General features: G+C 32.6%; 4 protein-coding genes across 9 annotated transcripts; 2 read left to right on the forward strand and 2 right to left on the reverse strand.

The window, feature by feature from the left end:
* Positions 1 to 5,101: 5,101 nt before the first annotated feature.
* On the reverse strand, positions 5,102 to 14,386 carry Lrrk (Leucine-rich repeat kinase). 2 transcript variants are annotated; one of them, XM_015928742.3, is made up of 6 exons: positions 14,172 to 14,386; positions 12,904 to 13,073; positions 10,074 to 12,807; positions 9,000 to 10,009; positions 5,811 to 8,927; positions 5,102 to 5,746 (listed from the first exon to the last, which is right to left on the reverse strand). In XM_015928742.3, exons 2-6 carry the CDS (start codon positions 12,920 to 12,922, stop codon positions 5,325 to 5,327), a joined length of 7,302 nt encoding a protein of 2,433 aa, XP_015784228.2. In that variant the 5' UTR covers positions 12,923 to 13,073; positions 14,172 to 14,386; the 3' UTR covers positions 5,102 to 5,324. The 2 variants fall into 2 exon arrangements, with proteins under 2 accessions (XP_015784228.2, XP_015784227.2); XM_015928741.3 differs by having other exon boundaries at positions 12,904 to 13,003; positions 14,172 to 14,312.
* Positions 14,387 to 14,663: 277 nt separating this feature from the next.
* Positions 14,664 to 20,777, reverse strand: Mer (ezrin/radixin/moesin family protein merlin). 3 transcript variants are annotated; one of them, XM_015928743.3, is made up of 3 exons: positions 20,378 to 20,777; positions 17,178 to 17,485; positions 14,664 to 17,079 (listed from the first exon to the last, which is right to left on the reverse strand). In XM_015928743.3, the coding sequence occupies exons 2-3, from the start codon at positions 17,359 to 17,361 to the stop codon at positions 15,143 to 15,145; spliced, it is 2,121 nt and encodes a 706-aa protein (XP_015784229.1). In that variant the 5' UTR covers positions 17,362 to 17,485; positions 20,378 to 20,777; the 3' UTR covers positions 14,664 to 15,142. The 3 variants fall into 3 exon arrangements, with proteins under 3 accessions (XP_015784229.1, XP_015784230.1, XP_015784231.1); XM_015928744.3 differs by lacking the exon at positions 20,378 to 20,777 and adding an exon at positions 17,711 to 18,435; XM_015928745.3 differs by lacking the exon at positions 20,378 to 20,777 and adding an exon at positions 18,016 to 18,367.
* LOC107361823 (retinol dehydrogenase 13) lies at positions 18,928 to 20,267 on the forward strand. The gene has a single exon (XM_015928746.3). The coding sequence runs from the start codon at positions 19,098 to 19,100 to the stop codon at positions 20,031 to 20,033; it is 936 nt and encodes a 311-aa protein (XP_015784232.2). The 5' UTR covers positions 18,928 to 19,097; the 3' UTR covers positions 20,034 to 20,267.
* A 6-nt stretch (positions 20,778 to 20,783) lies between the features above and the next one.
* On the forward strand, positions 20,784 to 25,131 carry LOC107362070 (protein phosphatase 1H). Of its 3 annotated transcripts, none has more exons than XM_089266422.1 (9): positions 20,784 to 21,139; positions 21,358 to 21,700; positions 21,788 to 22,619; positions 22,707 to 22,819; positions 23,474 to 23,558; positions 23,630 to 23,748; positions 23,831 to 23,894; positions 23,956 to 24,063; positions 24,132 to 25,131. In XM_089266422.1, exons 2-9 carry the CDS (start codon positions 21,378 to 21,380, stop codon positions 24,555 to 24,557), a joined length of 2,070 nt encoding a protein of 689 aa, XP_089122548.1. In that variant the 5' UTR covers positions 20,784 to 21,139; positions 21,358 to 21,377; the 3' UTR covers positions 24,558 to 25,131. The 3 variants fall into 3 exon arrangements, with proteins under 3 accessions (XP_089122548.1, XP_089122546.1, XP_089122545.1); XM_089266420.1 differs by having other exon boundaries at positions 20,806 to 21,139; positions 21,361 to 21,700; XM_089266419.1 differs by lacking the exon at positions 20,784 to 21,139 and having other exon boundaries at positions 21,246 to 21,700.
* The last annotated feature ends 1,554 nt before the right edge of the window (positions 25,132 to 26,685 follow it).

Consider the following 26,685-nt stretch of genomic DNA (forward strand, 5'->3'; position numbering starts at 1 on the left):
TTTTGAAACAAATTTCAACTATGTTGTGTTTCTTCGAATAAAGGGTTCTATAGCTCGAATTGACCATGATTTCATGGACTTTTTAAAAATATAATTTTTGTGAATCTAAATATTAAATTAAATAGGAAAAAGTGTCTTTAATTGAATGATTAGTGAAATTTAATAGTTCATTTTTGTAAAATCCCTATGAAGTTAGCTGTCAAGCTATGAGCCAAGTAGTGTTTACAATTAGTTTTAAAACTCAGAATTTTTTGATTAACTGGTCCTAAAGTTACGAAAAAACTGATATCGGTGTGTTAGGTTTGAGCGAACCCAGCTCGGGTCAAAAAATCGCTAAAATGCCACCTAAAAAATTGCTGAGCTCTAGGGAGAGATGAACTGAAAAATTTTGATGGCGCATTCTTCGAGTGGCCTTTCGGTATAAACTAAATTAAAATTACTGAAAGTTGATAGACAAGGCTCACTATCTGTCATTAATCAATGTATTTTCTCAATTTCGATTTCAATTTTTTTAATACTTTTTAAGTTATAAACGGTCAAAGTTTGTCCAATTTTTTAGGGACCACTCCTTATAAATGTATTTACAAATCAAAGCAAAAAGTTGCTTCTCACAAGGAAAATGTTACCATTGATTTTTGAGGTTTTACTAGTTGATCTTTAATTTGCTAATTTCAATCCAAACAAATAATATTATCAAGAGTATAACTCAAGATCTCGATTAGCGATTAAAGATTCAAGAAGATTGTAGAAAAAACTACTTGAATAATCAATGAATGACATTTTGCTTAAATCACATAAACATTTATAAAAAGTATTTTCTTCCCTTACAGAAAGCAAAGATTACCGTTTTTCATTCAAATCGAGGCTTCCCTATTGGATCGGTTATAAACTTCTGGAACAACAAATCGTAATTCGAACTTTTCCAACTGAAATCAATGAGTTCAAGGAAAACACTGATTATACAAAGAATATCAGTTTGGAAATGGAAACTTCTTGTGGTTCTTCAAAATCAGCATTTGATAAAACAGATGTTGTTACATTGACTTTGATGGAGAAACAAAATAACGGTTCAGTTTTCGTTCAGACAATTCAAGTCGATCCATTATCAGTCGACTTTTATAGTCCTAAACTATCGAGAAAACAGTTCAAGATGTTGGCTGAAGATGAAATAAAGAAAAGAAAAGAGTTTTGTGATTTCATGTGCAAATTGCATAAAGGATATACTTTCAATGCACCGGGAGTACTTGAGATTTGCCCAGATAGCTGCTGGACATGTCCTGCAAAGATTGAAGATAAAAGTTTTGCTGAAATGGAAAAGTTTGTAAAGATCATGAAATATCTTCAACTGTTTAAGTATAGATCAGAAACCTGTAACATTCGGCACGGCTACAGTGATACTACTGGTATCGTTGAACTGGATAAAGAAACTGTTTCATCGTTTCCAAAGCTAAATGCTTATCACTATTTTGTTGCTTCTTTCGTTGATACTAAAAGCCAAAAGAATGCAACTATTGTATTGAAAGATTATAAAATCATTTGAATTCAGTAAAATCTGTCTGGGTTTAATGAATAACCAGAATATTTCAATTATGAGACCTTTTATTACCTTGTGACCTTATGTGAGACCGAACCTTTTGTTAACTCATAATCCTTATTCAACATATTATATTTAAAATAAAATAATGGTTTCTAATGATTGGGTTGAAATTGATTTTCATAGTTGTTTTAATAAGGCAAAAATTAGCTTCACTTATTAAAGCTACATTAAACATTTTGTACAGAGATTTATTTCACAAAATCATTTCAAGTTCATTAGTTATAATGAAATATGCATTTAAATGTGTCTCAAATGGTTTTTCGAATGAGTTATGAGTCTTAGTAAACTTGTCTGTGTTAATTTAGTTTTGATTTTCAGTTAAATTGACCACTTTCTATGAAACTTTCCTTCTTGTTTTAATAAGGCGAAACTGAGTCCATTTGCGTGATTTATAGATTTCTCTGATGAACAGTTTTCACGAAAAACGAGGTCAAAGTTGGAACTTCGATCGCCTTTTGTACATTTATGGAAGCAGATCTTTTCATAAAACTTATTTCACTGATTTAACTTTTTATGAACAACCAGAAAATGGTCTTATTTTGAGAAATAGTACTTTCAATTTTCTGTAAACTAGATTAGTTCGATTTTGAGTTAAACCGACCGAGGTTTGTGACCGAAAGATTTAAAGAGCTGAAACTCATGGTTTGTCCATGCAAATTGTTTGCACACATCATGAATCAAATACTTTTTTCAATTTAGTAATAGTTCTCTTTATTTTGGCCATTGAACCCAAAACTTTACAACTCGATATTTCGAGATTAGTGACACCTACAATCATCATTCTTTCACCAATTTAATTCCCTACTGATTGCTGATTCAATTGAACCCAATAAATCTCCATTAGACCATTATGGTCTTGATATTTGGGTTGTAAATGCACGAAAAACAACTTATTTCATTAAACAAAACTCAACTAAACTCATTTCTTAGTAAATAAACCAATTTTCTGGTTAAACTAACAACTCAAATGCAAAAAGTACTACCAAAGACGCGCACATTTAATTTAAGAGTTGAAAGTTGGTATGTTTGTAGGGACATAAAAGATAAGTCCATTGGTACTATCAAATAATTTATCCAATGGACATGTTTCTAGAAAATCGAGGTCAAAGTTAAAACTTCGATCGCCTTTTCTTCAGTTATGGAAGCAGATTTTTTCACGAAACTTATTTAACTGATTTAACCTTTTGATGACCAACCAGGAAATGGTCTTATTTTGAGGAATGACATTTTTCATGTCCGTGAAACAGATCAAGTTCAGTTTACAGTTAAACCGATCTCGTTCTGTGACCGTAAGAGTTAGAAAGCTGGAACTTGTTATTTGTCACTGAAAATTGTTGGTAGATATCATGGCTTAAATACTTTTTTCAATTTAGTAATAGTTTTCTTGATTTTGGTCATTGGCCTTAAAACTTTGAACCTCAATATTCCGAGCATGGACTCATCTACAATTATCATTCTCCAACCGAACGTTAGATTTGTTTATGGGCAATAACAGTACATGACTGAATACCGAATAAAATTCGGGTTGATTCTTTTAATTATGAAAATCCTTCTAACGAATAAGATTTGTGTTTAGTAAACATTCAACTTCAAATCTGACGACATACAATATAAATGTGAATTATACAATGCTATAAATGTTTTTGTAGCTTCTTGACTGATTTCATATTTCAAAGTATTATAGCCGATAATGCAGTCTAACATTTGGTCAAAAAATGATGCTTTCCGGTAGTGCCGTTCTCGATATACTGAGGCTCAAAGAATTTAGAAAAATGTTCGAAATCAAGAGAACTATTGATATATTGAGAAAAAAAATTAATCCATTATGTGTACCAACAATATTTACAAACGCATAATAAGTTCCAGCTCTCCAACTCTTACGGTCACAGAAAGAGATCGGTTTAACTGTAAATTGAACTTGATCTGTTTTACGGACATGGAAAATGTTATTCCTCAAAATAAGACCATTTCCTGATTGGTCATCAAAAGGTACATCAGTTAAATAAGTTTCGTGAAAAAATCTGCTTCCATAACTGAGGAAAAGGCGATCGAAGTTTTAACTTTGACCTCGATTTGCTAGAAAAATATCCATTGGATAAATTATTTGATAGTACCAATGGACTTATCTTTTATGTCCCTACAAACGTATTAACTTTCAACTCGTAAACCAAATGTTCGCGTCTTTGGTAGTACTTTTTGCATTTGAGTTTTAGTTTAACCAGAAAATTGGTTTATTTACCAAGAAATGGGTTTAGTTGAGTTTTGCTTAATGAAATAAGCTGTTTTTCGTGCATTTACAGCCCTAATATCAAGACCATAATGGCCTAATGGAAATTCATTGGGTTCAATTGTATCAGCAATAAGTAGGGGATCAAATTGGTGTTAGAATGATGATTGTAGGTGTCACTAATCTCGAAATATCGAGTTGTAAAGTTTTTAGTTCAATGGCCAAAATAAAGAGAACTATTACTAAATTGAAAAAAGTATTTGATTCATGATGTGAGTAAACAATTTTTATGGACAAACCATGAGTTTCAGCTCTTTAAATCTTTCGGTCACAAAACTCGGTCGGTTTAACTCAAAATCGTACTTAACAAGTTTACAGAAAAATTAAAAGTACTATTTCTCAAAATAAGACCATTTTCTGGTTGTGCATAAAAAGTTATATCAGTGAAATGAGTTTTATGAAAAGATCTGCTCCCATAAATGAACAAAAGCCGATCGAAGTTTCAACTTCGAACTCGATTTTCGTGAAAACTGTTCATCAGAAAAAACTTTGAATCGCGCAAATGGACTCAGTTTTTATGTCTTCCTAAACTAAGAGAGTCAAAATTTGAAAGAAATCAATTTAGACCCGTTTTAACCCATTTGTGTAAGTATTATAACAACCGATGAAACATTGTTGTTGTTGTTGACTTTGATGGAGAAACAGAATAACAATTCAGTTTTCGTTAAAACAATCAAAGTCTATTCATTATCGGTTGACTTTTATAGTCCTAAACTAACCAGAAAACAGTTCTGGATGCTTGCTGGAGATGAAATGAAGAACAGAAAAGAGTTTTGTGATTTGTGGGGCAAATTAAGTCACTGATTTCTTTTGCAAAAGGCGAAATTTTGTCCAAATAGCCGATGGACATCTCCTGAAAAAATTGAAGATGAAAATTTTGACAAATGGAAAAGTTTGGCAAGTTTATTAAATATCTTTAGCTGTTTCAGTATAACCTAACGCTGTAACATTGAGTTCGACCCAAGATATCAACCTACTGGTGTCGTTGAACTGGATATAAAAAAGTACTTCATCGCTTCAAAACGCAATAAAAATCACTATTTTTTGGTTTCTTTCGTTGATACTAAAAGCCAAAAGACTACAACTATTTTATTGAAATATTATAAAATCATTTAAATTTATACTAAAATGTTGACGAATAAAATTCAAGAATCAATATGTTTTAAAGTTTCAATGTTTTGTCAGTTTTAATAAATTGAAAAGTCAAATTAATAAGATGTCAGTGTTGAGACAAAATTAAAGTTGAACGCCTCAGTAATATAATTTACATAATTATACATCAAAAGTAGAAAAATAATTTAGTTATTTATCTATTATAATATTAGCAACATAATAACAATAAAACAACAAATAAATAAATTATCAATAAATTAAGCTCTAAATTTAAAACGAAAGTCCATTCAGATGATGAATATAGAGTACTTTAGAGTCTGATTACTGTTAACTCAATACCCAGTTGCCCGATTTCCATATTATACAATAGTAACCATTCGTGTGATATTGAATCTCTCCATCCCTACAATCATGAAGGAAACGATTCGCCAGATTACGATAGCCTTTTCCAATAGTTAAAATGTACTCATCATCATGTTGTGGATCATGTTGTGGATTTTTTGATTGAGAAAGTGATGATTGAGAAGTACTTTCTTGATTTTTTTGCTCATTATAATAACCAGAATCAAAGAGATCAAATACTTCTGAGCCATTAATGTAGATTATGTTTCGTATTTCGTCTTCGTAAGGTCGGAAAACAGTAATGGGTCTCATTGTCGAGGCTTCCAAGACAATCAAACAACCCCAAGTTGTACCAACAATGAGTTCATTTCCAGCAATAGTCATGGATGTAATTTGGCAATTTTCAGCTGCAAAATTAAGAAAAAAAGAAGATCAGATACAATGAATTAATTGAAACTGAATAATACTTACGGTAAACTTGTTCTTCAATGCCAATAGATCTAATACTTTCTGAGCAAGGAAGCAATTTAGAGCAATCAAGTTTATGAAGAAGACTTCTACTCGAAACATCCCATTGATAAATCAAACAGCCAGGATATAAGTAGGTCCATGCATACGAATTATTAGAAGTTATTTGTAAAACATCTAACTTTTCGGGGAAATCTAATTTATCTCCTGAATAATGATTGAGTAAATCCACAGTCTCTTCATTGGGACTAGTAAATGACATTATTGACAGCAACCCTTCAGCTTGACCACACCAAAGTTCAGCGGAATCCGATTTTTGTAAACCTGTTATACAAAGATAAGGATTCATTGATTCAGATGAAATTTCTCTAACTGTTAGCGAGGCAACGTCAACAATCCAAAGTTGTCCAGAGTTATTGAGAACAGCAACACTTCCACAGGGTTCAAGGTAAACCATACTTCGTATTGAGGTAACCACAACTTCAATGCAAGTCGATTCAAGGGTAAAATTGGTTATCTCTTGATAAGTGTCGATGTTAAAAATATGTACACACGAGGAACCATCTCCTAACCATAAATAATTTTGTACATTACACATTGAAGTTATCGTGTATCCTAAAAGACCATTGACACTTCGATAGTCTTGCCATAAATGATTATTTCCAATTAGTAAATCAGTTTGTTTACCATGTCGACCAATATATAGTTCAAAACACTTTGCTTGTTTATTTGGAATCAAGATTGAACTGATTGGAGCAAAATTGTCCTGAAGAAGGACAACATCAAGTAGGTGAACAAACTCAGGTGCAGAGGCAATGGAAACTATCTGACTGGCAGATGGTCGGTTATCGGGTGCTTGTGACCAACAGAGAACCATTAAATCAAGAAAATAGCAAGGATAAAAGGTGTCTCTTTCAGTTAAAATAGGCCGGTTTCCTTCAAGGATGTGATCTTTAACGCAATCTTGCCCTTCAAATGGTTGCCTTAAACTGAGAAGTTCATAGATAAACATTCCAAATGAAAAACAGTCAACCTTTTCAGTGTATTCTTCTTCTCCATTGTATTTCATTATTTCTGGAGCCATAAATCCTTCCGTTCCAGCAAAACCTTTGGCACCTGTTGGAAGAATCGCTCGACTAATGCCATAATCAGCCAATTTAACATCCACTTTCACTTCTCCGCAAAAATTTGAAGGCAAACAATAAGGCCTTGGTATTTCCCAAACGAGCACATTTTCTGATTTTAAATCGCGATAAATGATTCTCTGTTGGTGAAGATATTCCAATGCTTTGGCAATTTGCAAAATTATTTTCTGAATCACAAAACTATTCAATTGAACTCCCGATCGACGATAATCTTTTATAATAAGGTCAAGTGCTCCTTGTGGTGCTAGGCGTAAAACTAAAGCCAATGGGTGAGGACAAACACCGACAAGCGGGACAATGTTTGGATGTCGTAAAGTTAACAAAATATTCAATTCTTGTCTAGCTATACAATAAGCTTTACAGGCATATTGTAAAGGATCGCGATCCCATTTACTGGAAGCTGCTTTGAATGCCACTGAATCTGAGTTTTTTGCTCCAAATCCAGGTTCGACCGGCTGTAACATTTTCATCGCTACATCAGTGACCATCATAGATCCTCTTTGGCGAACTGAAGCTCGAAAAACAAAACCAAAAGCACCTCTTCCCAACATTTTACCTCGACGTATAGTTTCAGGTTTAATCAAATAATGCTCAGCCAAATCGAGAAACATAATATCAGGAGCGATAACCTTTAAATCGAGCGAACCATGAAGAGGACAGACAATTGTTTTCTCCTGGGAAGCTTGAAGAATACATTCTTCAACCATGAAAGAGTATACTACAGTGACTCTGTTCCTATTACTATTCCCTTGGATTGAATCTTGGTTAGTTTGTCGGTTATCATTGAACAATTTTTTACCACTATTGTTGTTAATGTGACAGTTATCTGTTGAAACATTTGCACTTGAAACTGAACTACAATTATCAACTCCACTATCCAATGAATTAACACTTTTGACTGATCCAATGTTTGAAGTTTTAGCTGAAGATGAAAGTGATGATGACCACCAATCTTTTATTTCAACAGATGATCCAGATGATTCTAAAGTCATAACCATATCACGACTACAATTTGATGCCACCGTAGTTGATTCATCAGCAGATATTTCAAGAAAACATTGAGTGCATGGAATCATCCTTGTAACCAAAAATTTACCCTCAGAAGTATGAACAAAACGAGTTCCCAACGAAGGATACCAGTCCTCCAGCAGTGTATCAATGTGATCGACTGTTAATGCCAACAATTTAGCTATGTATTCTTGATTTGGTTCAATTAGATAATCATGAAATTCACCGCAAGAATAAGTTTTCACATTCATTGCATGATTAGGTAAATGTATTTCTAAAATAGATGATTTAGTAATTTCAACATCCATCCAAAGTCCTTCTTGTTTGATATGATATGCAAATTTTTGATAATGATCATAATTAATATTGTCTAATGAAAGAATTACTTCTTTTACGTGAAAAACTTCATGATCAAGATGCTTCAATGCAAATCCAGTTTGCCAACAAATCCATTCTGATTTGCGATTTAGAAAATTAAGTAGCAAAGAATCCGAGTCAAAATCATATGGAACTTTATAGAAAGATCGCACAATTTCAATCACAGCGTCATCAGCAAGAACTCTAGTCATTAATCGAGACCAAAAACCACTCGGAAAATAAGTCATCAACAATAAACGATAAATTGATTTATCAGGTCGATTGATTCTGGAAATTGCTGCAGTCGATTCTTTAGCTGATTCACCCAATTTAGATAAATTTTTTGACTCCAGTTCAGATACAGGAGTGTATCGACCACCTCGAAGTCCCCATCCTCTTGATCGAACAGGAATTCGAACATCACAACTTGGAACTCCAGAAAGCATTGCTTCTTCAGTTGGCAACAAAGATGGTATCATCAAGGTTCGACTATCCCAGGTTAAGGCAATTTCAAATTTGTTCAACAGATTGATTATGTAGTATTTAATATCATTCCGTGAAAGTTCAGATGATTTAAATAAATGTTTCAAATCGTCAGTTTTCATAATACCTGAAATAGGAAAAGAAAAAGATGTTCTTGTCAAATAAACTTCGGATAAAAGTGAAACAGCATCAAACTTACCGTTTCTAGCGTAAGGATTTATTTCTCTAATTGTAACAATATGAGCAAGTTGATCACAAAGCCATTGAGGATCGAGAAAATACAAATCCTTCAATGTTGCATCATTATAATGTAAAAGAACACCATTTTCATGGAGAAATGTCGTTGCTTGGTGAAGCTCTGCATCATCACGAAAAGTTAAATTGAAACGTTTTCTCATTTCTGTCGAAATTTGAGTTTTATATTGTTCAGATCTAAGAACAGGGTCTTTGCCAGAGAATCGTCTTTCTGCCGCTAAATAACCAACAACATCTTCTAAAGCTAAATACGTCGCTGGTATTTTTTGCTCCAATAGTCTTTCTTTGGATCCTGGACATCTCAAGTCAAATACGGTATCGTAAATAAGATGACAGAGAGTTTTGATATTATGGCGAGTCTTTATACTAATCTCAATTGAATCAATTACACGGGGCAAACCACATTTATCTGGATCAATGACATTCATAAATTTATCTCTAATCATTTGCTGTAAATCTTCTGAATATAGTCTAGGAAAATAGTCGCTAATTAAATCATAATGAGTTCCAACAATTATAACTGGGGAATTTGGAGCTCGAGCTTGAATATTAACAAGCCATTGTTGTATTCCTTCAACTGCCTTTTCTCCATCAATCATTTTCCACAATACAAGATACAAGGAACGTTTAGATAAAAAATATTGATGAGTAGCATAGTATTCTCGCTGTCCACCAAAATCCCAGGTTCGAAAAGTAACAGGCCCAAAAGATTGTTGGCCTTTTATTTTCTTTTCAAAAGTCCAATCACAGACATCAACTCCGACTGTTGATAAAGTTACTCCACGAGGAGTCTTGAGGTTGATATTTTTATTACCAATTCGCTTACTCCAATGTTCTGGAGGCTTTCGTCGATAGCTTCCAGTTCCTTCTTGCCTCAATTGTTCTAAAAGCGATGTTTTACCGATTCCTTGAATACCAACAATCATCAATTTCATCCGAGCATATGGCTTTGAACTGTTGGAAAGTAAACATAAAATAGGTAAATGAATTGTATAAAATGATATTTTGTAAATCTTACTTTTCTAGAATAGACTTGAGATAACCAATGATATCCATTGTTTTATATTTTTTACCACTAATCATCGATTTTAAAGGTTCATTAAGATTACAACCAGTTGTACTAAGATTCCATAATTTGCTTAATAAACCCATTTGAGGAGGTAAACGGGTTATTTCAGGATTATGTGCGATATTTAAAACAGAAAGATGAGTTAATTCGGAGATATTTGGTGGTATTTCGGTTATAAAGTTACAACTAACATCCAACATTGATAAAGAAGGGAAAAGAGTTCGAGATATTTGTGATCGATGAGCTTTACCATCAGCTTCGAGGAGAGGTTCAAACTCTTCAAGAGCGATTTGATCGTCGTTGGCAACTATTAAATTAACAAGCTTATTATGAGCAAGAATCAATGTTTTAAGGGATGTAAAACGATTGTGTTGCTTGTGAATACAAAATTTGATTCGCTTCAATTTAGACGGTTTCGATGATGATTGTTCAAATGAACAATCAATTCCATAGCAAATGTAATGTTTTGATTGTTCTTCCTGGTCATTGTATCCCATACTAGGCCAAACATGGATACGATTATGACTTAAATCAAGATGCTTTAAGCTTACTGGATATGATTTTGCGTTGCCCATAGATCCTAAATTATTATAGCTTAAATTGAGTCGTGATAAATTTACTGCAAGACAAGCCAAATTTTCAGGAATTTCAAAAAAGCTATTGTGAGATAAATTTAAATTGTTTAGTTTACATTGTTTAATGACTTCAGCTGATTCTTCGGGTAAAGTATCAGTCACAATGTGAACATCATCATTCCAAAGGTTAACGTGTTTAATTGACCGTTGGTTTAAGACTTCAATTGATTTTAATGAACATGTTTCATCGCCGAAAAAGTCTTTGTGACTTAATTTGGAACTGTTGAGGTGAGGTGATTCTACTGAGCTCGAAGAAACAGAAGATGGTAATTTAAGAGGTAATTCTCGGAGAAGATTATATGAAAGATTGAGATCACGTAATTTAGGTGCTGACCACAAACGATTGGGCAAAGAAGTTAACTTATTATTGGAGAGATCAAGAAGATGAAGCGAAGGTAACTCGAAAACACAATGAGGTAACAAATCAATTCGATTGTTTTGAAGATAGAGTTCTTCTAAACAGGGAAGAAACCAACTAGCATTGAGAGAAGAAGTTTTTAGATTTGAAAGATAACTTCTGGATTTTCTCATTTTACCACGAGATGATGATGTTGGTGTGTTGAGTTTTTCTTCCTCGATTTCTGGTAAAGTTGTAAGACGATTGTGTGAAAGATTGAGAATTCGAAGGGATGGAAGTTGAAAAACACAGAATGGAACTGAGGTTAAATTATTATTTGATAGATCCAAGCGCGTAATTGCATTGAGAACAACCGATTGTTTTTGACTATCCAATTTGAATTTAATATTATGAGCAATGCTGGCACTTATCAGCCATTCTTTCTCGATCCGTTGGAGACATTTGAGTGAATACCAATTTACCATAACTGGTGTGGTCGGGAAAATTGAGCTTACGGTAACCGATGTTGCCATTTCTCGATTAGAAAAACCGGAAAATTCCATAGTCTTTTTGTATATTTTATATTCTGGGTCTGGAAATGATTTGAGAGCCAAAAGACGTGATATCAAATGGTTATCACCATTTTTGGATGCAATGTGCAAAGCTGAACTTTGATCATCACGAGCTCCGAAACGAATAAGTAAATCAACTAAACTGGATTCTCTTGTATTGCATGCAACAGCTAACGAGGTCGTACCACTTTTCACGGTATCTGGTCCATCACCTGAATCATCTAAGTTTAAAATTGGAAGATTAGGATCAGCGCCGTGTTGAAGAAGCAATGATGCTATAGAGTATTGTTTTCGTCTGATTGCGGTGTGTAAAGCAGTTTCAGTTCCATTATTGCAATATAAATCAGGATCAACTACAGAAACTTTAATTTCATTTTCATCCAGATTCTTGGTGGGAGAAGAAAAATTAGCAGAACTTAATTTTGTAATGATACTTGAAATTGAAGGAGATATCTGTTTTCCAGGTGATGTTAAAGACTGATTTAAACCAATTTTACGATCAGAATCAAGATTGGCTGGATTATAATCAATATCCTTTTTCTTTGTCAACTTACGACCAACAACACTAAATTTAAGTAATAATTCCACCAGATTTTGATTTCCCATCAAAGAAGCAATATAAAGAGGTGTTTTACCAGTAACATCTTGAGAATTTACATCGAAAGCAAATTTATATTCAACTTGGTGTTTTTGATCGATGAATTTCACTAAGGCATAGCTTGGATAATCATAATTCAGTAATTTTGACACAATATGAACATGATTATGAATAACTGCTCCATGTATGGGTAACCATTTTTCAACTGTTTCTACATTTACCAACTCGGGAAATTTGGTCAGCAGATAGTCTACAATTGCAGTTCGACCTGAGTAACAAGCAATGTAGAGAGGTGAATATTTGGTCACTGGATGGATCCTTCCATCGGCTCCATAATCGACCAACAATCTAACGACTTCTTCTCGGCCCTCTTCACATGCCGAGAATAAAAGTGTATTACCACTATTAGGAGTTGCATTAATGATGATTGAGGCTTCATTTCCTAAGCTTTCTAATAAACTAGATGCTCTAGCAACATCACCTTTGGCACATTTTTCTCGTAAGTTGGTGAATATATGTATATACCTGGACTCCAATTCATCTGAAAAGCAAAATAAACAAGGAAAGAGATTATTGAGATGGAAAACAATGAATTATTAAATGCATTAACTGATAAGAAAATAATCAATTTACTCACATGCTATGAAGTCAGTCATAATTAGGAATATGAATGATCATATCTTTACTTCATCTCTGGACAGCTACGAATTTAATGGTTCATGACCAATCAGGCAAATCTAATCAAACAAAAACCAAAATAAAACAAGCCATTAAAAATGTATTTATCTCTGATGATATCGAGTTTATCTGAATTAATTGGGAGAGCGATTGATAGAACATTATTGATCCAGAAACAGAATTGAACATTCAGGAATTAGATTGAAAATTTGACTGTCAAGCAATCTTCAAATTATGTTTCGAGCTAAAAATGCAAATGGCAGAATTTTTGTTTCTTCACCGACAGAATTTACTCGATTTGAAACATGAAATCAAAGCTAAATTTTTGGACTCTTTCAACGTGCTTATAAACTTTATGGCTTAAAGGTTCTTCGGTCACCATAAATCAGTATCTATTCTTTGCTTCGGAAAAATGCAAAAGCTTTTGAGGATCAATCTATATCTAAGTGTTCTTATTGGAATTTTACTAGAGTTATTATTGTGATTTCCAAGACAAGGAAAACTGGATTAGATCATTATCATGCAGAAGTACTTTTGATTCGAGCGGCAATCCTTAAGAAGCTAGACATCTTACACTATATATGTTACCATAAATGGTTATAAAGTACTCGGTTATTGATTACTTTGTGAGGGAAATTTAAAAGAATTGTTTCTCTGTTTAACCTATAAGTGTATTAAGATACCTGTAATAGGTAAAAATTGAATAGCCAGATGATGGCCTATGAAAATTTTGTAGCCTGATATTGTAACTTGAAAGTTTCCTTGGATAGGCAGCTCTATTTACAACCATTGTTTACACTTGCCATATGAGCCTTTACAGTAAAGCCATCTGAAATATGATGTTTTCAAATCATCTAATTAATACAGGCAAGTGATCTGTGTTATTAAGAATCGCTAAACAATCATCTGTTCATTCACATATTATCTGAGGAGACAATATGTAATAATTAAGGCTAATATGAAATAATAGATGTAGCAAAAATGTAAATAAATAAAATGAAAGCAGCAATGCTTATTGATCACTAAAACAGCAGTAATGATAAATACTAAAACACCAACAGAATTGAAATATAGAGTAAACTAAATGATATAAGTAGATGTCATTAACAAATAGAACAGCATGTTCAATAATAACAATCTCGAAAAGCTACAATAAGGAACTGAATAAAATGAACAGCAGGAGAAAAACAAAGTGTGCAAGATAAAGGGTAATAAATGGAGTCATACCTTTTTCAAAGACTATCGTGATTTAGGTAATACCATGAGATTAATCCAGAATAAATTCAATTCACAATAGATGTTAAATTATCACTATCATAGATTCAATAATTAATAAAATGACACAGAGTAAAAAGTGAAGGTTTTAATGGGAGATGAACAAATGATATTAAAATTTCACAAATATCATGTTTTACTCCTTTATTGGCAGCGCAAGTGAACTGCAAATACAGAAAAGACTCCAGCTTTAAACAGACAGTGAGAACGAGAAAGAGAGGGAGAATATAGATGAAGATAATGGAAATGAGCATGAAGAATGGATGAATTATTGAATCACGCTATTAGGTGAAAGTGTTATTTCTTGAATAATTAGTCCGACAGCCAATATCTCAGTGAAATTTGACGTTTAAATGTAAGTCAACCTTGATACAAATCTGTATTGATTTTCAAGTATCCGTCAAAATATTTGAAAATAATTTCGCGATATATTTAACACAATAATTAGAATTAAATAAAACCTTGTTTATTATTTGTTAATATTTTACAGATATTTACACATTGAAAAAAAAGAGTTTTTACTGACAAGATGCTGAGACTAGTTTTGTCTTGTCAATTTGTTTGAGATAAAAGTTGTAAAAAAGCTGAGAAAAATTTAAGTGATGAAAGAAATTGTACAATTAACTTAGTCCAGAAAGGAAAGGAATGAGAGTTTCAAGAATCAAGTTATCAAGTATTCAGTATGCTACAAAAGATAAATGTATATTTATGGCAAAATCAGTAAAGTCCTTTGAATTTTAACATTAAACTTGAAACTTCTTTTCTTTGAATCGACGCAACCAATGTAAACAATTTAAGCTTTTATCATCTGATATTTTGCCGAATCAATTTTACTTTCTTTATTGCATCCTTCTTTTAACTGGACTTGAATGCCACATTTAGAGAGATAAGGAAACACACAGGAACATGAGCAATTGCGAAAATCATAAATCCTCGAAAAAGGCAACACGAGCTTTAGTAGTACCAGACTTTGTACGTCTCAATGTCGAGTACTTATTATCACCTCGATTCAAGTTTTCCTCGTGAATCCTATCCATTGAAGTTAAACGATCTTCCACTTTGAGAACTTCAATTTCAGATTTCAAATCTCTTAATTGTTCTTGAAGATGGCGACTTTTCTTCAGATATTCCATTCGTTCTTTTTCAATTTCCAGCACCAATTTTTCTACATCAGTGTCATTGATCAATTCACAAGATGTCGGTGTTGTAACTATATTATTTAAACTATCGTGGCGTCGTGCACTGACACTTGTTGCTGTCGTTGTGGTATTACTTGATGTGTATAATTGGTATGAACTATTTGTACATGATGGTGATAAGTTTGTTGGATTAACAATAATGGGATAAGTTTCGTTGACCGCTACATCATTTATAGTTAACTCTTTCAAATTGTTGTGACACGATTGACTATGATGATCAAAAGTATCCAAATTATTTGTAATGTATAAAGGTTCTGAATTGATTAAAGCACCATTAGTTGTAGGCGATTTTGGACATTCTGTGTCATTTATTTGAGATCCATTGATATAAATAGTTGTGCTATCATGTTGAGGACTTTGTGAGGGCATCCTTAAGATATCAAACAATTTTTCCTTTGCTTCCCGTTCAGATAATTTAGCTTTCAACAATTCTTCTCGCAGTTGTTCTGCTTCTTTAGCTCTTCTCTCACTTTCCTCAACCATTGTAGTTGCCAATAGCTCAGCTTCTGTAGCTTTTCTTTCCATTATTGACTTTTCTTCCTCAGTTTTAATTGCATTTATTTTAAATCTCTGAATCTCAGCTTCAGCTTCTGCTGCTTTCTGTGACAACATCATTGCATCTTCTTCAGCCATCCGAGCCTTTTCAGCCAACAACTCAACAGTTTCTTCCGATCTTCTCAATGCTTCTTGAGCAACTCTGGCTTCTTCTTGATATTGAAATAAACGCTGTTGCAATTCTCTCTTTTCCCTTTCAGCTTCCTCTCTCAATTGTTTTTCCCGAATGAATTTTTGTCTTTCTGCATGACGACGAAGCTTTTCTTCCTTTGCTTGAGCTTTCATCTGTTGCATTTCCATAGTATCAGGTCTTCGTCTTTTCATGTAAAGATCATGATTTCCTATACATAAATCTAGAATAAGCTTGTTCATTCGCGTTTTAGATGAATAAAAGTGAAAAAGAGGTGCATTTTTATCGACAGGTTTGATAGTGAATTTTTTGTCATCATATGAAATATTTCGAATTTCGTTCCATGGAAATGTTATCTTGGGCGACAGTTTGTTATCTTTTTCGTATATATTAAGGCCCATTGCAGTAACACCAAGCCATATTTCCGATTCTTTCTTATTGCTTATAGGAAAATAATTGACCCCATACATATCAAGGTCTTGAGCTATCTTCAGGTATTCCATTTCTGCTTCACCTGCCGTTATTCCTCGATGATCAGCATACCAAACTCTTATTCTTTCTTCCCACATTTCTGGTGTCATTTGATACTGGTCGATAACTCTTTGTGGCAATAAATCTTCAGCATCTGCTAACATTCCAGGCTTGTAAGTAGCTTCATCATAATCACCATATTTGGCTTGTACAGCATAACTGGCTAGTAAGACAGACGCTTCAGGTGGACAGTAAATATCCTCATTGAGAATTGCTTGTTTCACTTGAAGAAAAAACAAATGTTGAGTTATCTCTTGAATAAGCTCTCCGGCAACATCTTCAGGGAAAAATTTGGCTAGGAAGAGAAATGACATTTGAGGCACTGGTTTGTTTCTATTTGATGATAAACTTGATGAAGACGAATTTGATGAATTACAAGGCTTGTAAGTTAATCTAACTTCTTGATCACAGATTCGTTTATCCATTTTTAACCAAGCAATATAACCTAAAAGGAAAAGAAGCAAAGGTGATGAGTTTTCTGATATTCATAAGGTTTAATAAAAATGGATTCCATTTTCCATTAGAATGGCGGAAAAGTAATACCTTTGACATCAACATATTGAAGTCCAAAAAAATTGGTCTCTCGCAAACCCAAGGTACGTGTAACCAGTTCAAATAAATCTCCACCGGTTGCTTTATGCGATATATCAAAATCTAGTTGAGCATCCATGGTGATCACTTCAACTGACATCATTTTATTCTTGGATCCTCTTAATAAACTTTTCATCTTGACAGATCTTGATTGGTGTAAGGCACAACAGTAATGGTATAAAAAAATGTAATTTTAAACAGAGTCTTGAAAATGATGCATAAAAATCGCTGTATCAGCTTCAAAATTTTGCTTCATCCAGCTATAAGAGAAAGAGAAAAAGATAAATAGATAAATTAGCAACAGAGTTATAGTAATTTTTTCATAATAAGAGTAAAAACAATGACAGAAGTAATAATAAAATATGTGAAAATGAAAACCATAAATGGCTTTAGCTGATGGAACATTGGAATGGAACTAAGATTAATTGGAACACACAACTAAAAGTTGAACTGAATAATCCTTTAATAGAAAATTTAGATTTCACCTTGAATCGATTAGGAACAATCTGTGAAACCAAAGGAAACATTCCTAAAGCACAAAACATTCAAATAAAAGGTTCTCAAAACGATATCATTTACACTCGATTCAAAGTATTATGTGATGACTTTTGAAGGGATCAATTTTTGATGATGCTGGAGATGAAGATAAAGGTGAGCTGTTTTTTTCTCATCAATTGCAAGACTGGTTAACTTTTAATAGCCTCAACCGATCAATCCTAGAAAAAGTTGTTTGACCAGGGACAAGTTAACAAAAGTGAGAAAAGCACAAAAAGACAGGCAAAAAACTCACTACATAAGATGAACTTTCATGTTGAATTGGTTGAGTTATTTGTTATATTGATGTTGTTGTGGTAAAGGTAAATCTCTTAAGAGCTTTGATTAGTTGAAATGTTAAGAACAAAGAAGTAAAAATGAGTGAAAATAAATTATTTTAGTTACAGGGTGAAGGGAAAACTTAGTTACTGCTATTGTAAATAGTGAGAAGTCAGAAGATATTAACAGGCATTGTGAGTCAATTGAATAACTTAGCAAAAACCTTTGTAACTGACTTGCAAAAAAGCGACTGGCTTCGGTATTCAAAGATTGAGAGGAGAAACACAAATAGCGGTTATTTCAACTAGTTATTCAACATGGTGATAATTGAGTTACAATTTTTTGCACTGTTAAACATATACAGTGGATGGGTTGATCAACCCTCTGCGCATTAAGGTTCAGGGCACAATTAGATATTTCATGAAACATCGATTGTATCAGTTTTCAATAAATTTAATCAACTAAATCATCATAAGTATTTCTTGATATGATTTGATGCGTCCTTGAGTAGTAGGAATTTTATGACTAGAAAGAGATTTTGTATTCATACAGATAAATAGAGGAAATGTTAAAGTTATGCAGCAATTAACTGTAAACACTTTTATTTTAAACAATAAAATGGATAAGATTATGAGTTTCTTCAAATTGAAACACTGACAACATCGGAACTGTTGACAAACACCCAGAAAATTCACCAAAAATGTTAGCTTGCAATTGAACATCCAGCAAACCAATGTTGGTTGTTGTATCAAAATTCAAAGTTTCTCTTGACCATCATTGTAAGTTGATTGCTCTAACAATCAATTCGAGTTTAAATCAAGAAATGATTATTTAATTTAATGATGATATTTCATCATCAAGCTAAAGCTTTCATAGCTGTATCTATGCATGTCACATGGCATAATGTTTTGTTGCCAGTCTCTTCAAGCCAGATGATTTGGCATGGAGAGAGATAATAGTGAGATGATAAATTTTGATCCTATGAGACAAGATTTATATTGGCTTGTCAACTCTTGTTTATTATAATATTATAATATTTCTTTGGTGTCTACACCATTTATGTTCATCATGGGAAAAGTAAATAGATTATCCGGTGATATTAGTGCCAAAGGTAAGACAATCTTGATTACTGGTTGTAATAGAGGAATTGGTCGGACAACAGCCATTGATCTTGCTCGAAGAGGTGCTTCAGTCATCATGGCTTGTCGCAATATTGAAGCTGCATCAAAGGTTGCTGAAGAAATTAAAAGTGAAACTGGGCAACAAAGTGCGACGATAATATCACTTGATTTATCATCACTTTCTTCAATCAAAAAGGCAGCTGATGAAATCAATAGTAAATATGATAAAATTGATATTCTTATCAACAATGCGGGAATCTATGGATCAGCTGATAGAAAGATAACTGAAGATGGAAATGAAATGCATTTCCAATCAAATCATTTGGGGCCATTTCTTCTAACTCGATTATTGTTACCCAAACTGAAAGCTAGTTCACCTTCAAGAATTGTTAATGTTTCCTCTGAAGCTCATCGATTAACTCGTTCAATTGATTTAGATGATGTCAACTTTGAGAAAAAGTATTCCTCCTTCAATGCTTATTGTGTTACTAAATTGGAAAACATTTTATTCACTAATTACTTGGCTAGAGAACTCAAAGACTCTGGTGTTACCGTGAATGCTCTTCATCCCGGTACTATCGAAACTGGTCTACTTAATAATTCAGCTTTCTCTAAATACTTCTATGGTTGGTTAGGTCCACTAAAACGCTTATTTGTCAAAAGTGATGAAGAGGGAGCTCAAACAACAGTTTATTGTGCTTTGGAACCATCACTGAGTAATGTCACTGGTAAATATTTTGACAATTGCAAAGAACGAAGTGCTTCCAGCCTGGCTACGGACTTAGGGTTGGCTAAAAGGCTTTGGGACTTATCAGAAAAGATGACAGCCAGTTATTTGGGACTAAAGACTGAGAATAACAAAACCATGCCTTGAACTATCAATACAAAAAAGATACAAACACTTTACTTAAGCACTTTGTAAATTAATTCAGCTCTAGATATGTTTATCTCTACTTGAATCGGCCAAAATTTACAATTTTCTCAACCACAAATCTTAGGTTTGTTTTTTCTGTGAATTAACAGACAGTAAATACTTTCTGAAAATGTACTTGCAATGTACTTTATCTTACTTTTTGATTTTCTCGTTATAAATATGTTTCTCTATCAATTGTTGTCAGTTATCAAACTAAAGATTGTAAAGAGGAAACAATCACATACTGCATTTTCACGATAACTGAATCGAGTGAAAGAAAGATAAAATGAGTAATGAGGTCTCACCTTTTTTACAGGTTAGTGAAATGGGTTGATATTTTTCAATAAATCCATGGTATCAATGATTCACTAATGGCACTAGATTACACCATTGAACATTAATTAATATTATGTAGCACAAAATAAAATTTTAAAGGTTATTAGGCGAAAAAAGATAAAGTGAAAGGAAAAAAGAGAAAGATGAAGATAAAGAAGAAACAAAGGGACAGAAAAGAATAACAAAATCTGAATTATTGTGACTTGAAGGATCAATTAACTTTAAGGCACTTTACAAAATATAAGTTCAAGGACCAAGTTCAATAATCAGACATTCTTCAAATCTACAAATCTAAATAATAATAATGATTACAGATCAGTTTACAAAATAAAGAAACCGAAAGCCAAAGTCAGTCACATCACATTCTTTGTAAATTCAATTAATATTTTACTGAAATCTCGATAGAGGGAGGTAGCTGATTCATCCTTTATTTTGGTTTTAATTTTTATTGTTTATTCCTCAAGTGGATTTAAAAATTAGTTAATTCAACTCTTCAGTTTTGTCATCATAGTTAAACTTCATTTCTAATTTATGATTACAGCTCAAATCATTTACATGTTTGTTGACAGCTGTATTTAATTTTCTCAATCATTATGTTTCAACTTGTGTAGTGAATTGGTTTCAAATGGAGGAACCAAATTGGTGTAACAATTGGAAATTTGTTGTTATATTTTCATGGAGATAAATTTTCAACTTTTTTCTTAATAATTTGCTTTCTTGAAACAAACCATGTAAGTTAATTCAAAATTTTTAAATTGTGTGAAATCCAGTTGAGATAATACCGCTAGGGGAACTCTCATGCAATAAAAGATTTGATAACAACCAGGGAAACAAAAATATTGAAAACCTGGCGAAATGTTACTCTATATTTACTCTAGTTTTTTCCCTTATTCACAATGATTTAATTGTTAGTTAACAATTTCTTCTTTTTTTCTCATCTACTGTTAAGTAGACTTATTATTTTTAAAGATGTTTAACAAAATTAAAGGAGCCTTTATTAATGCTGTTAATAATCTTGATGGACAATTGGATCCTATTGCAATGTCTAGTGATCCATATGTTGGCTCTTCTCGATCCGGCGAAAGTGCAGCTCTTGGAAAGCCAATGTTTGCTTTACCATCTAATTTAAAGCGTATCAGCAAAGGACCTGTTCTAAAATATAGATATACAAGACCACATTTTCTTCAGTTGAATTCAGACGATGAAATACAAGTTTCTGCTGACCAAATTATACGACCAATCATTGTTCCTCGTGATATTGCTAAACTTTCATGGAACTCTGGCTATGCTGAGTAAGTCATTATGGTTCAATTATTTGCTACTCTATTATTTACATTAGAAATGACTATTCTAATTTGATTGTCTCTGGTTATTTTAAGGGCTGTGAATGCTGGTAAAAGTCAGCGTAATGAAGATCAAGCCGCTATTCATAAAGGTTTGCTTCGAGCTGTCATATCAAAAGAAGTGATTCAAAATAAAATTGCTGATATGATCTCTATCAGAAAAATCTCAGTTAGGCCAGCTTATAAAATGGCTCCGAAACCTGTTTCAGCGCCTGTCTCTCAAAATATATCAAAAACTTCAGATGCTGCGACAAAAAAGATTGGTAATATTAAAGAAGAAAATTTACCAACAATGGACAATTCTCAATCCGACGAAGTTAAGCCTTCAATAGTCAAAGTTGAACCTGGAATTGAAGAAGTAACGTCTACCGATAGTAATGTTTCCGAAGGATCTCTGTTGAACGGAACTCCGGATGACTTATTATCACCATCAACTCCTTTACCATTTTCCTCCATCTTACCAGCTGAATCAGAACCAATTCCCACTCTCGTCGTATCTTCTATTGCTCCTTCAGTGGACAAAGATAACCTATCACAAGTCGAAGATTCATTACCATATGTCTACTTTGGTTTGTTCGATGGACATGCCGGCTCTGATGTTGCGGTTGCTGCTGCCTATAGGCTCCATAAAATCGTTCATGACAAACTTTCAAGCATAGCAGATCTTCTTATTACTTTTGGAATCGAAGAAAACGCATTCCAAGGCGATGCTGATTTGAAATTTGCAACTGAAAACACCAAAGGTGTAATATATCAACCAAGTTTTCCACCAGACACGTACTTTTCTGTACATGACCCAGTTAAAGATAAAACAGTTTCAGTTGACAACCTGATCTCTGGAGCTCTTGAAAAGGCATTTTGGGATATGGTAAATTATTTCATTCAATGTTATCCATTGTTTTAGTTATTTAATCTCAATGATAATTCGTTTTATTGCTTTCATTTTTTTTATAAGGACCAAGAGATTGAAAGAGATAAAATTAATTATTATATGCGAGGAGGTTGTACAGCTTTGGTGTCTCTTTTTATTCTCGGTAAACTTTATGTTGCCAACGCCGGTGACAGTCGGTAAGTCGATTCAAGCATATGATAAAAAGGTTTGGAGTCTTTTCGCAAATCCTATCTGCAAAACAGTGAGCAAAAACATGGTTTAACAATTAGTTGTTAAGCATGAAAGTCTAAAGCTTTAAAACCAATAACCAAAATTTGATTTTTCAACCTTATTTTTTCAATTTTTTGACAATGAACACCATGATTATGATCATTATTACTCCTGAGCAAATTATAAGTATAATCAGAATGAACTGATACAGCACATTGAGACTCAGAACAATTCCAATAGATCACATCACTATTCTTATTTTTGTAATTCAACAGAAATTCATTGAAAACAAGTAACTTGCCACCTCTTTGGGATTGTAAAACTTCCATCATGCTAAGAAATAGATGAATGAATTGAATTCAAATTTTTCCTGCTTATATATTTCAAATAATCAATGTGATCGCAAGGTGTTTTCGGAAACAACAAAAGCATTTACTGAACCTTTCCCTGATTTGTGTTAATCCTAATCCTTTTTCCCAAAATTAGCAAGTTACTGCGAATGGATTTGAAAGCTCTCAATTTGCGAAAAGACTCTACACCGATAAAAACTATAATAAATTGCTTTCAAGCTGAAAGTCTCACAATTTTTAACTCTCTATAACTTGTTTATCTTTTTACAGTGCTATAGTTCATAAAAATGGGGAAGTAATACCAATGTCTTTTGACTTCACTCCAGCATCGGAAAGAACAAGGGTCAAGTATTTGGTAAATATAATTTTACACAAGTATCTTTCATTATTTACAATGTATCTTTTTTATCTTGGTTTATTCATTAGGGTTTGTTGCGTCCTGACTTTTTAGGCAATGATTTTACTCATTTAGAGTTTATAAGACGTCCTCTCAGAAAAGATCTTGGTAAAGAGTTGTTGTACAGAGATGCATACATGTCTGGATGGTAAGAATCAATAGTCATACTAATCATGAAAACGTAATTGATATTCTATCATATGTTTCTAATTTTTTCACTTGATTAATAGGGCTTATAAAACTGTTAAACCTGAAGATTTGAAGATTCCTTTGATTCATGGCGAAGGGAAAAGAGTAAGTCTAGTAATAATTTTCAATCCATTTTTCACTTTAACATCTATTCATTTTTTTAAAGAGTCGTGTTGCTGCAACAATTGGTGTTACTCGTGGTTTTGGTGATCATGAATTGAAAGCAGCTCATGGTGATATTTACATTAAACCATTCCTTACTTGTCAACCTGAAGTAAGTATTATTGAGTTCTTTTTAATCTGAATTTTTGATAAATAATATTTTTAAATTGTTATTTTTAGGTTAAAATTCTCGATCTTGAGACAGAAAACTTAACTGATGCAGATGTGCTCATCATGGGAACTGATGGATTGTGGGACGTTACTTCCAATCACAAAGCGGCTGAAATTGTTCAAAAAGCATTGGATCATTTTCCTGCTAATGATGTTCAACGGTTCAAGTATAGATATATTTCAGCAGCTCAGGATTTAGTTATGCATTCTAGAGGCAAATCCAAGGATAATGGAAGTTGGAGAACTCAAAATGAAGAACCAGCAACCATTGATGACATAAGTACTTTTGTGATCCCTCTGAAACCTTATCAACAGGAATATGTTAAATGGAAAGAAGCACGAAGGTTGGTTCGATCACAAAACGGTAATCCTTCGACAAGTAAACCTGATTCTTTAGGGGAACAATTAGAGTCTACAAAACTTAATCCAAAATAATCTCAGCAATTTCTTTTGAGTACTTTCAATCTTTCTTTTTATTGAATTAATCTAAAGTTTGTTTCTTTTTATAATTTGTGCTCTTGATTATTTATTATGGCTATTCATTTAAAATTTCAATCGTTTCTCATATCCTAATCACTTGTTCATATTTACACACAATTTAATAGGTTTTCTTTTCTACTTGTAAATTTATTTTCTACCATTGATTGGGTTCACTTTCCACATGACATTACCTCACCTCAGCCGTGACTTTGTTTTCAAAAATAACCAAACATTTTCAACGATCTTTATAACTGTTTCATTGCAATAATTGGACAATTTTGCGGCTAAAAATCGTTTGAAATTTCACCAAATTTATTTGCTATTGTGCGATAATTACAATCTTAAAATCTTTCCCACAGTTATTGTGATTGTCTTACCAACTGTACTCATAAATTGATCAATTCAAAATGGCAAATCCATGATTTAAAAGTTTAGTTTACCAAGTATTTAATATTTTCATAAATTATATCAATCCGAATTCAATTATCACAACAACTGTATGTAATTAAAAGACACGAATGCTAGCTAACATTAACTCTCTTTTTTTAATTATAAATATCAATTTTCTGCGATTTCAAAGTAGCAAATAGATTTGAATGTTATGTTGAATTTTTAAAAGCCTTCAGAAAAGATTTGAATGGAAAAATGAAACTCATTCTGTAATAAACACAGATTGAATAAATAATTGGTTAATCATTGTGAACCACAAAAAATGACTGACAAATTAATCAAGTGGTTAACAAAAATCTTTCAACTCAAGCCTAATTTCATATTTAAATGACCATTTCTTGGGTCAAAATGGGTTAGATTCAGAATTCATTTCAATTTATCCTGTAAACCTTAATAGAGTAATAATATCCCAAAATAGACTGCTAATGAAACTGATGAAGTTGAAAAAGGTCATTGAATTAGGTATTTAGTAAATTAATTACCTTCATTGTTTTCCTTGTTTTGCTGCAAGTTTATTTGAAAAGGTTGAACAAATATCAATTGTTAACCTTGTTACCAATCAAAAGGTAAAACATTTTACCCCAAATATAATATTAGATAATTATTGATGTAAATTGGTTGAACAATGAATAACATCGTTAATTATCAAAGTAATTTGTTTTGGGATAGTTTATCAATCTATTGATCCTACTAAAGTCCTAAATCCAGCACTTACAATCCTTACAAAGTACACCTGCAAAATTTCTTATGAGTGTACATTGATTTTTTTAAAAATAATGAAAGCTGGTTCCAGAGAGTGCATGAAGTGTGATAGTGAGCCTTTGAATGAATCATTAACTTCAAATGTTTTACTGGCCCAAAGGAAGACATAAACACCATTTGAATCAGAATGTTTACAGAACACTCGATGATAACGAGATTCATCACTTTCATTGAAAATAACTAATAACCATTGTCCTGCCACTAATTCTTGCTTTCATTGTGGTGTGTGTATTATTAAGTTTTTGACTTCTGTTTAAATGTTTATCAACGTTATTATTTGCATGTTATCGATGCATTTACTAAGAAACTGCCAATTCAAGTGTTTTAACAATAAGATTTATCTTTATTCACTCTTCTTATCAGGTAAGATGTACATTTATATTTCACTGAAGCCTCAATAGAGGGAGGTAGCTGATTCACCCTTTATTTTATTTTTCAATTTTTATTTTTCATTTTGTGTTTAAATGCTGAAAGTGGATTTAAAAATTAATTAATTCAGCCCTTCAGCATTGTCATCATAATTACGCTCCATATCTAATCGGTGTAACAGTTGTAAAGTTATATTTCCAGGGTTATAAATTTGGATTTGTTCCTTGCTGAATCGCTTCACAACAACTGTAAGTAAATTCAAAATTTTTAAATGCATTACTCTATTGGATTGAACATTCGGGAATCATTTAATGTAATTTTCTAATTGTTTTAACCCAATTTACTCAAATTTTAGTGCAATAAGTTGAATTAGTAAACTTTACTAGAGCCAGAAGGAAGTCATTGTTAAGCAAATCAGAATAAGTCATTAACATGCTAGTTTAATCATTCAATAGAGAAGAGCATTTCCGCATCTTTTTTAAAGCAATGGGCGAGATTCATT

The sequence above is a fragment of the Tetranychus urticae genome, chromosome 1, assembly GCF_039701765.1.
Source record: "Tetranychus urticae isolate SD_2017Ah chromosome 1, NJAU_TeUrti_SD_1.0, whole genome shotgun sequence".
Taxonomy (NCBI): domain Eukaryota; kingdom Metazoa; phylum Arthropoda; class Arachnida; order Trombidiformes; family Tetranychidae; genus Tetranychus; species Tetranychus urticae.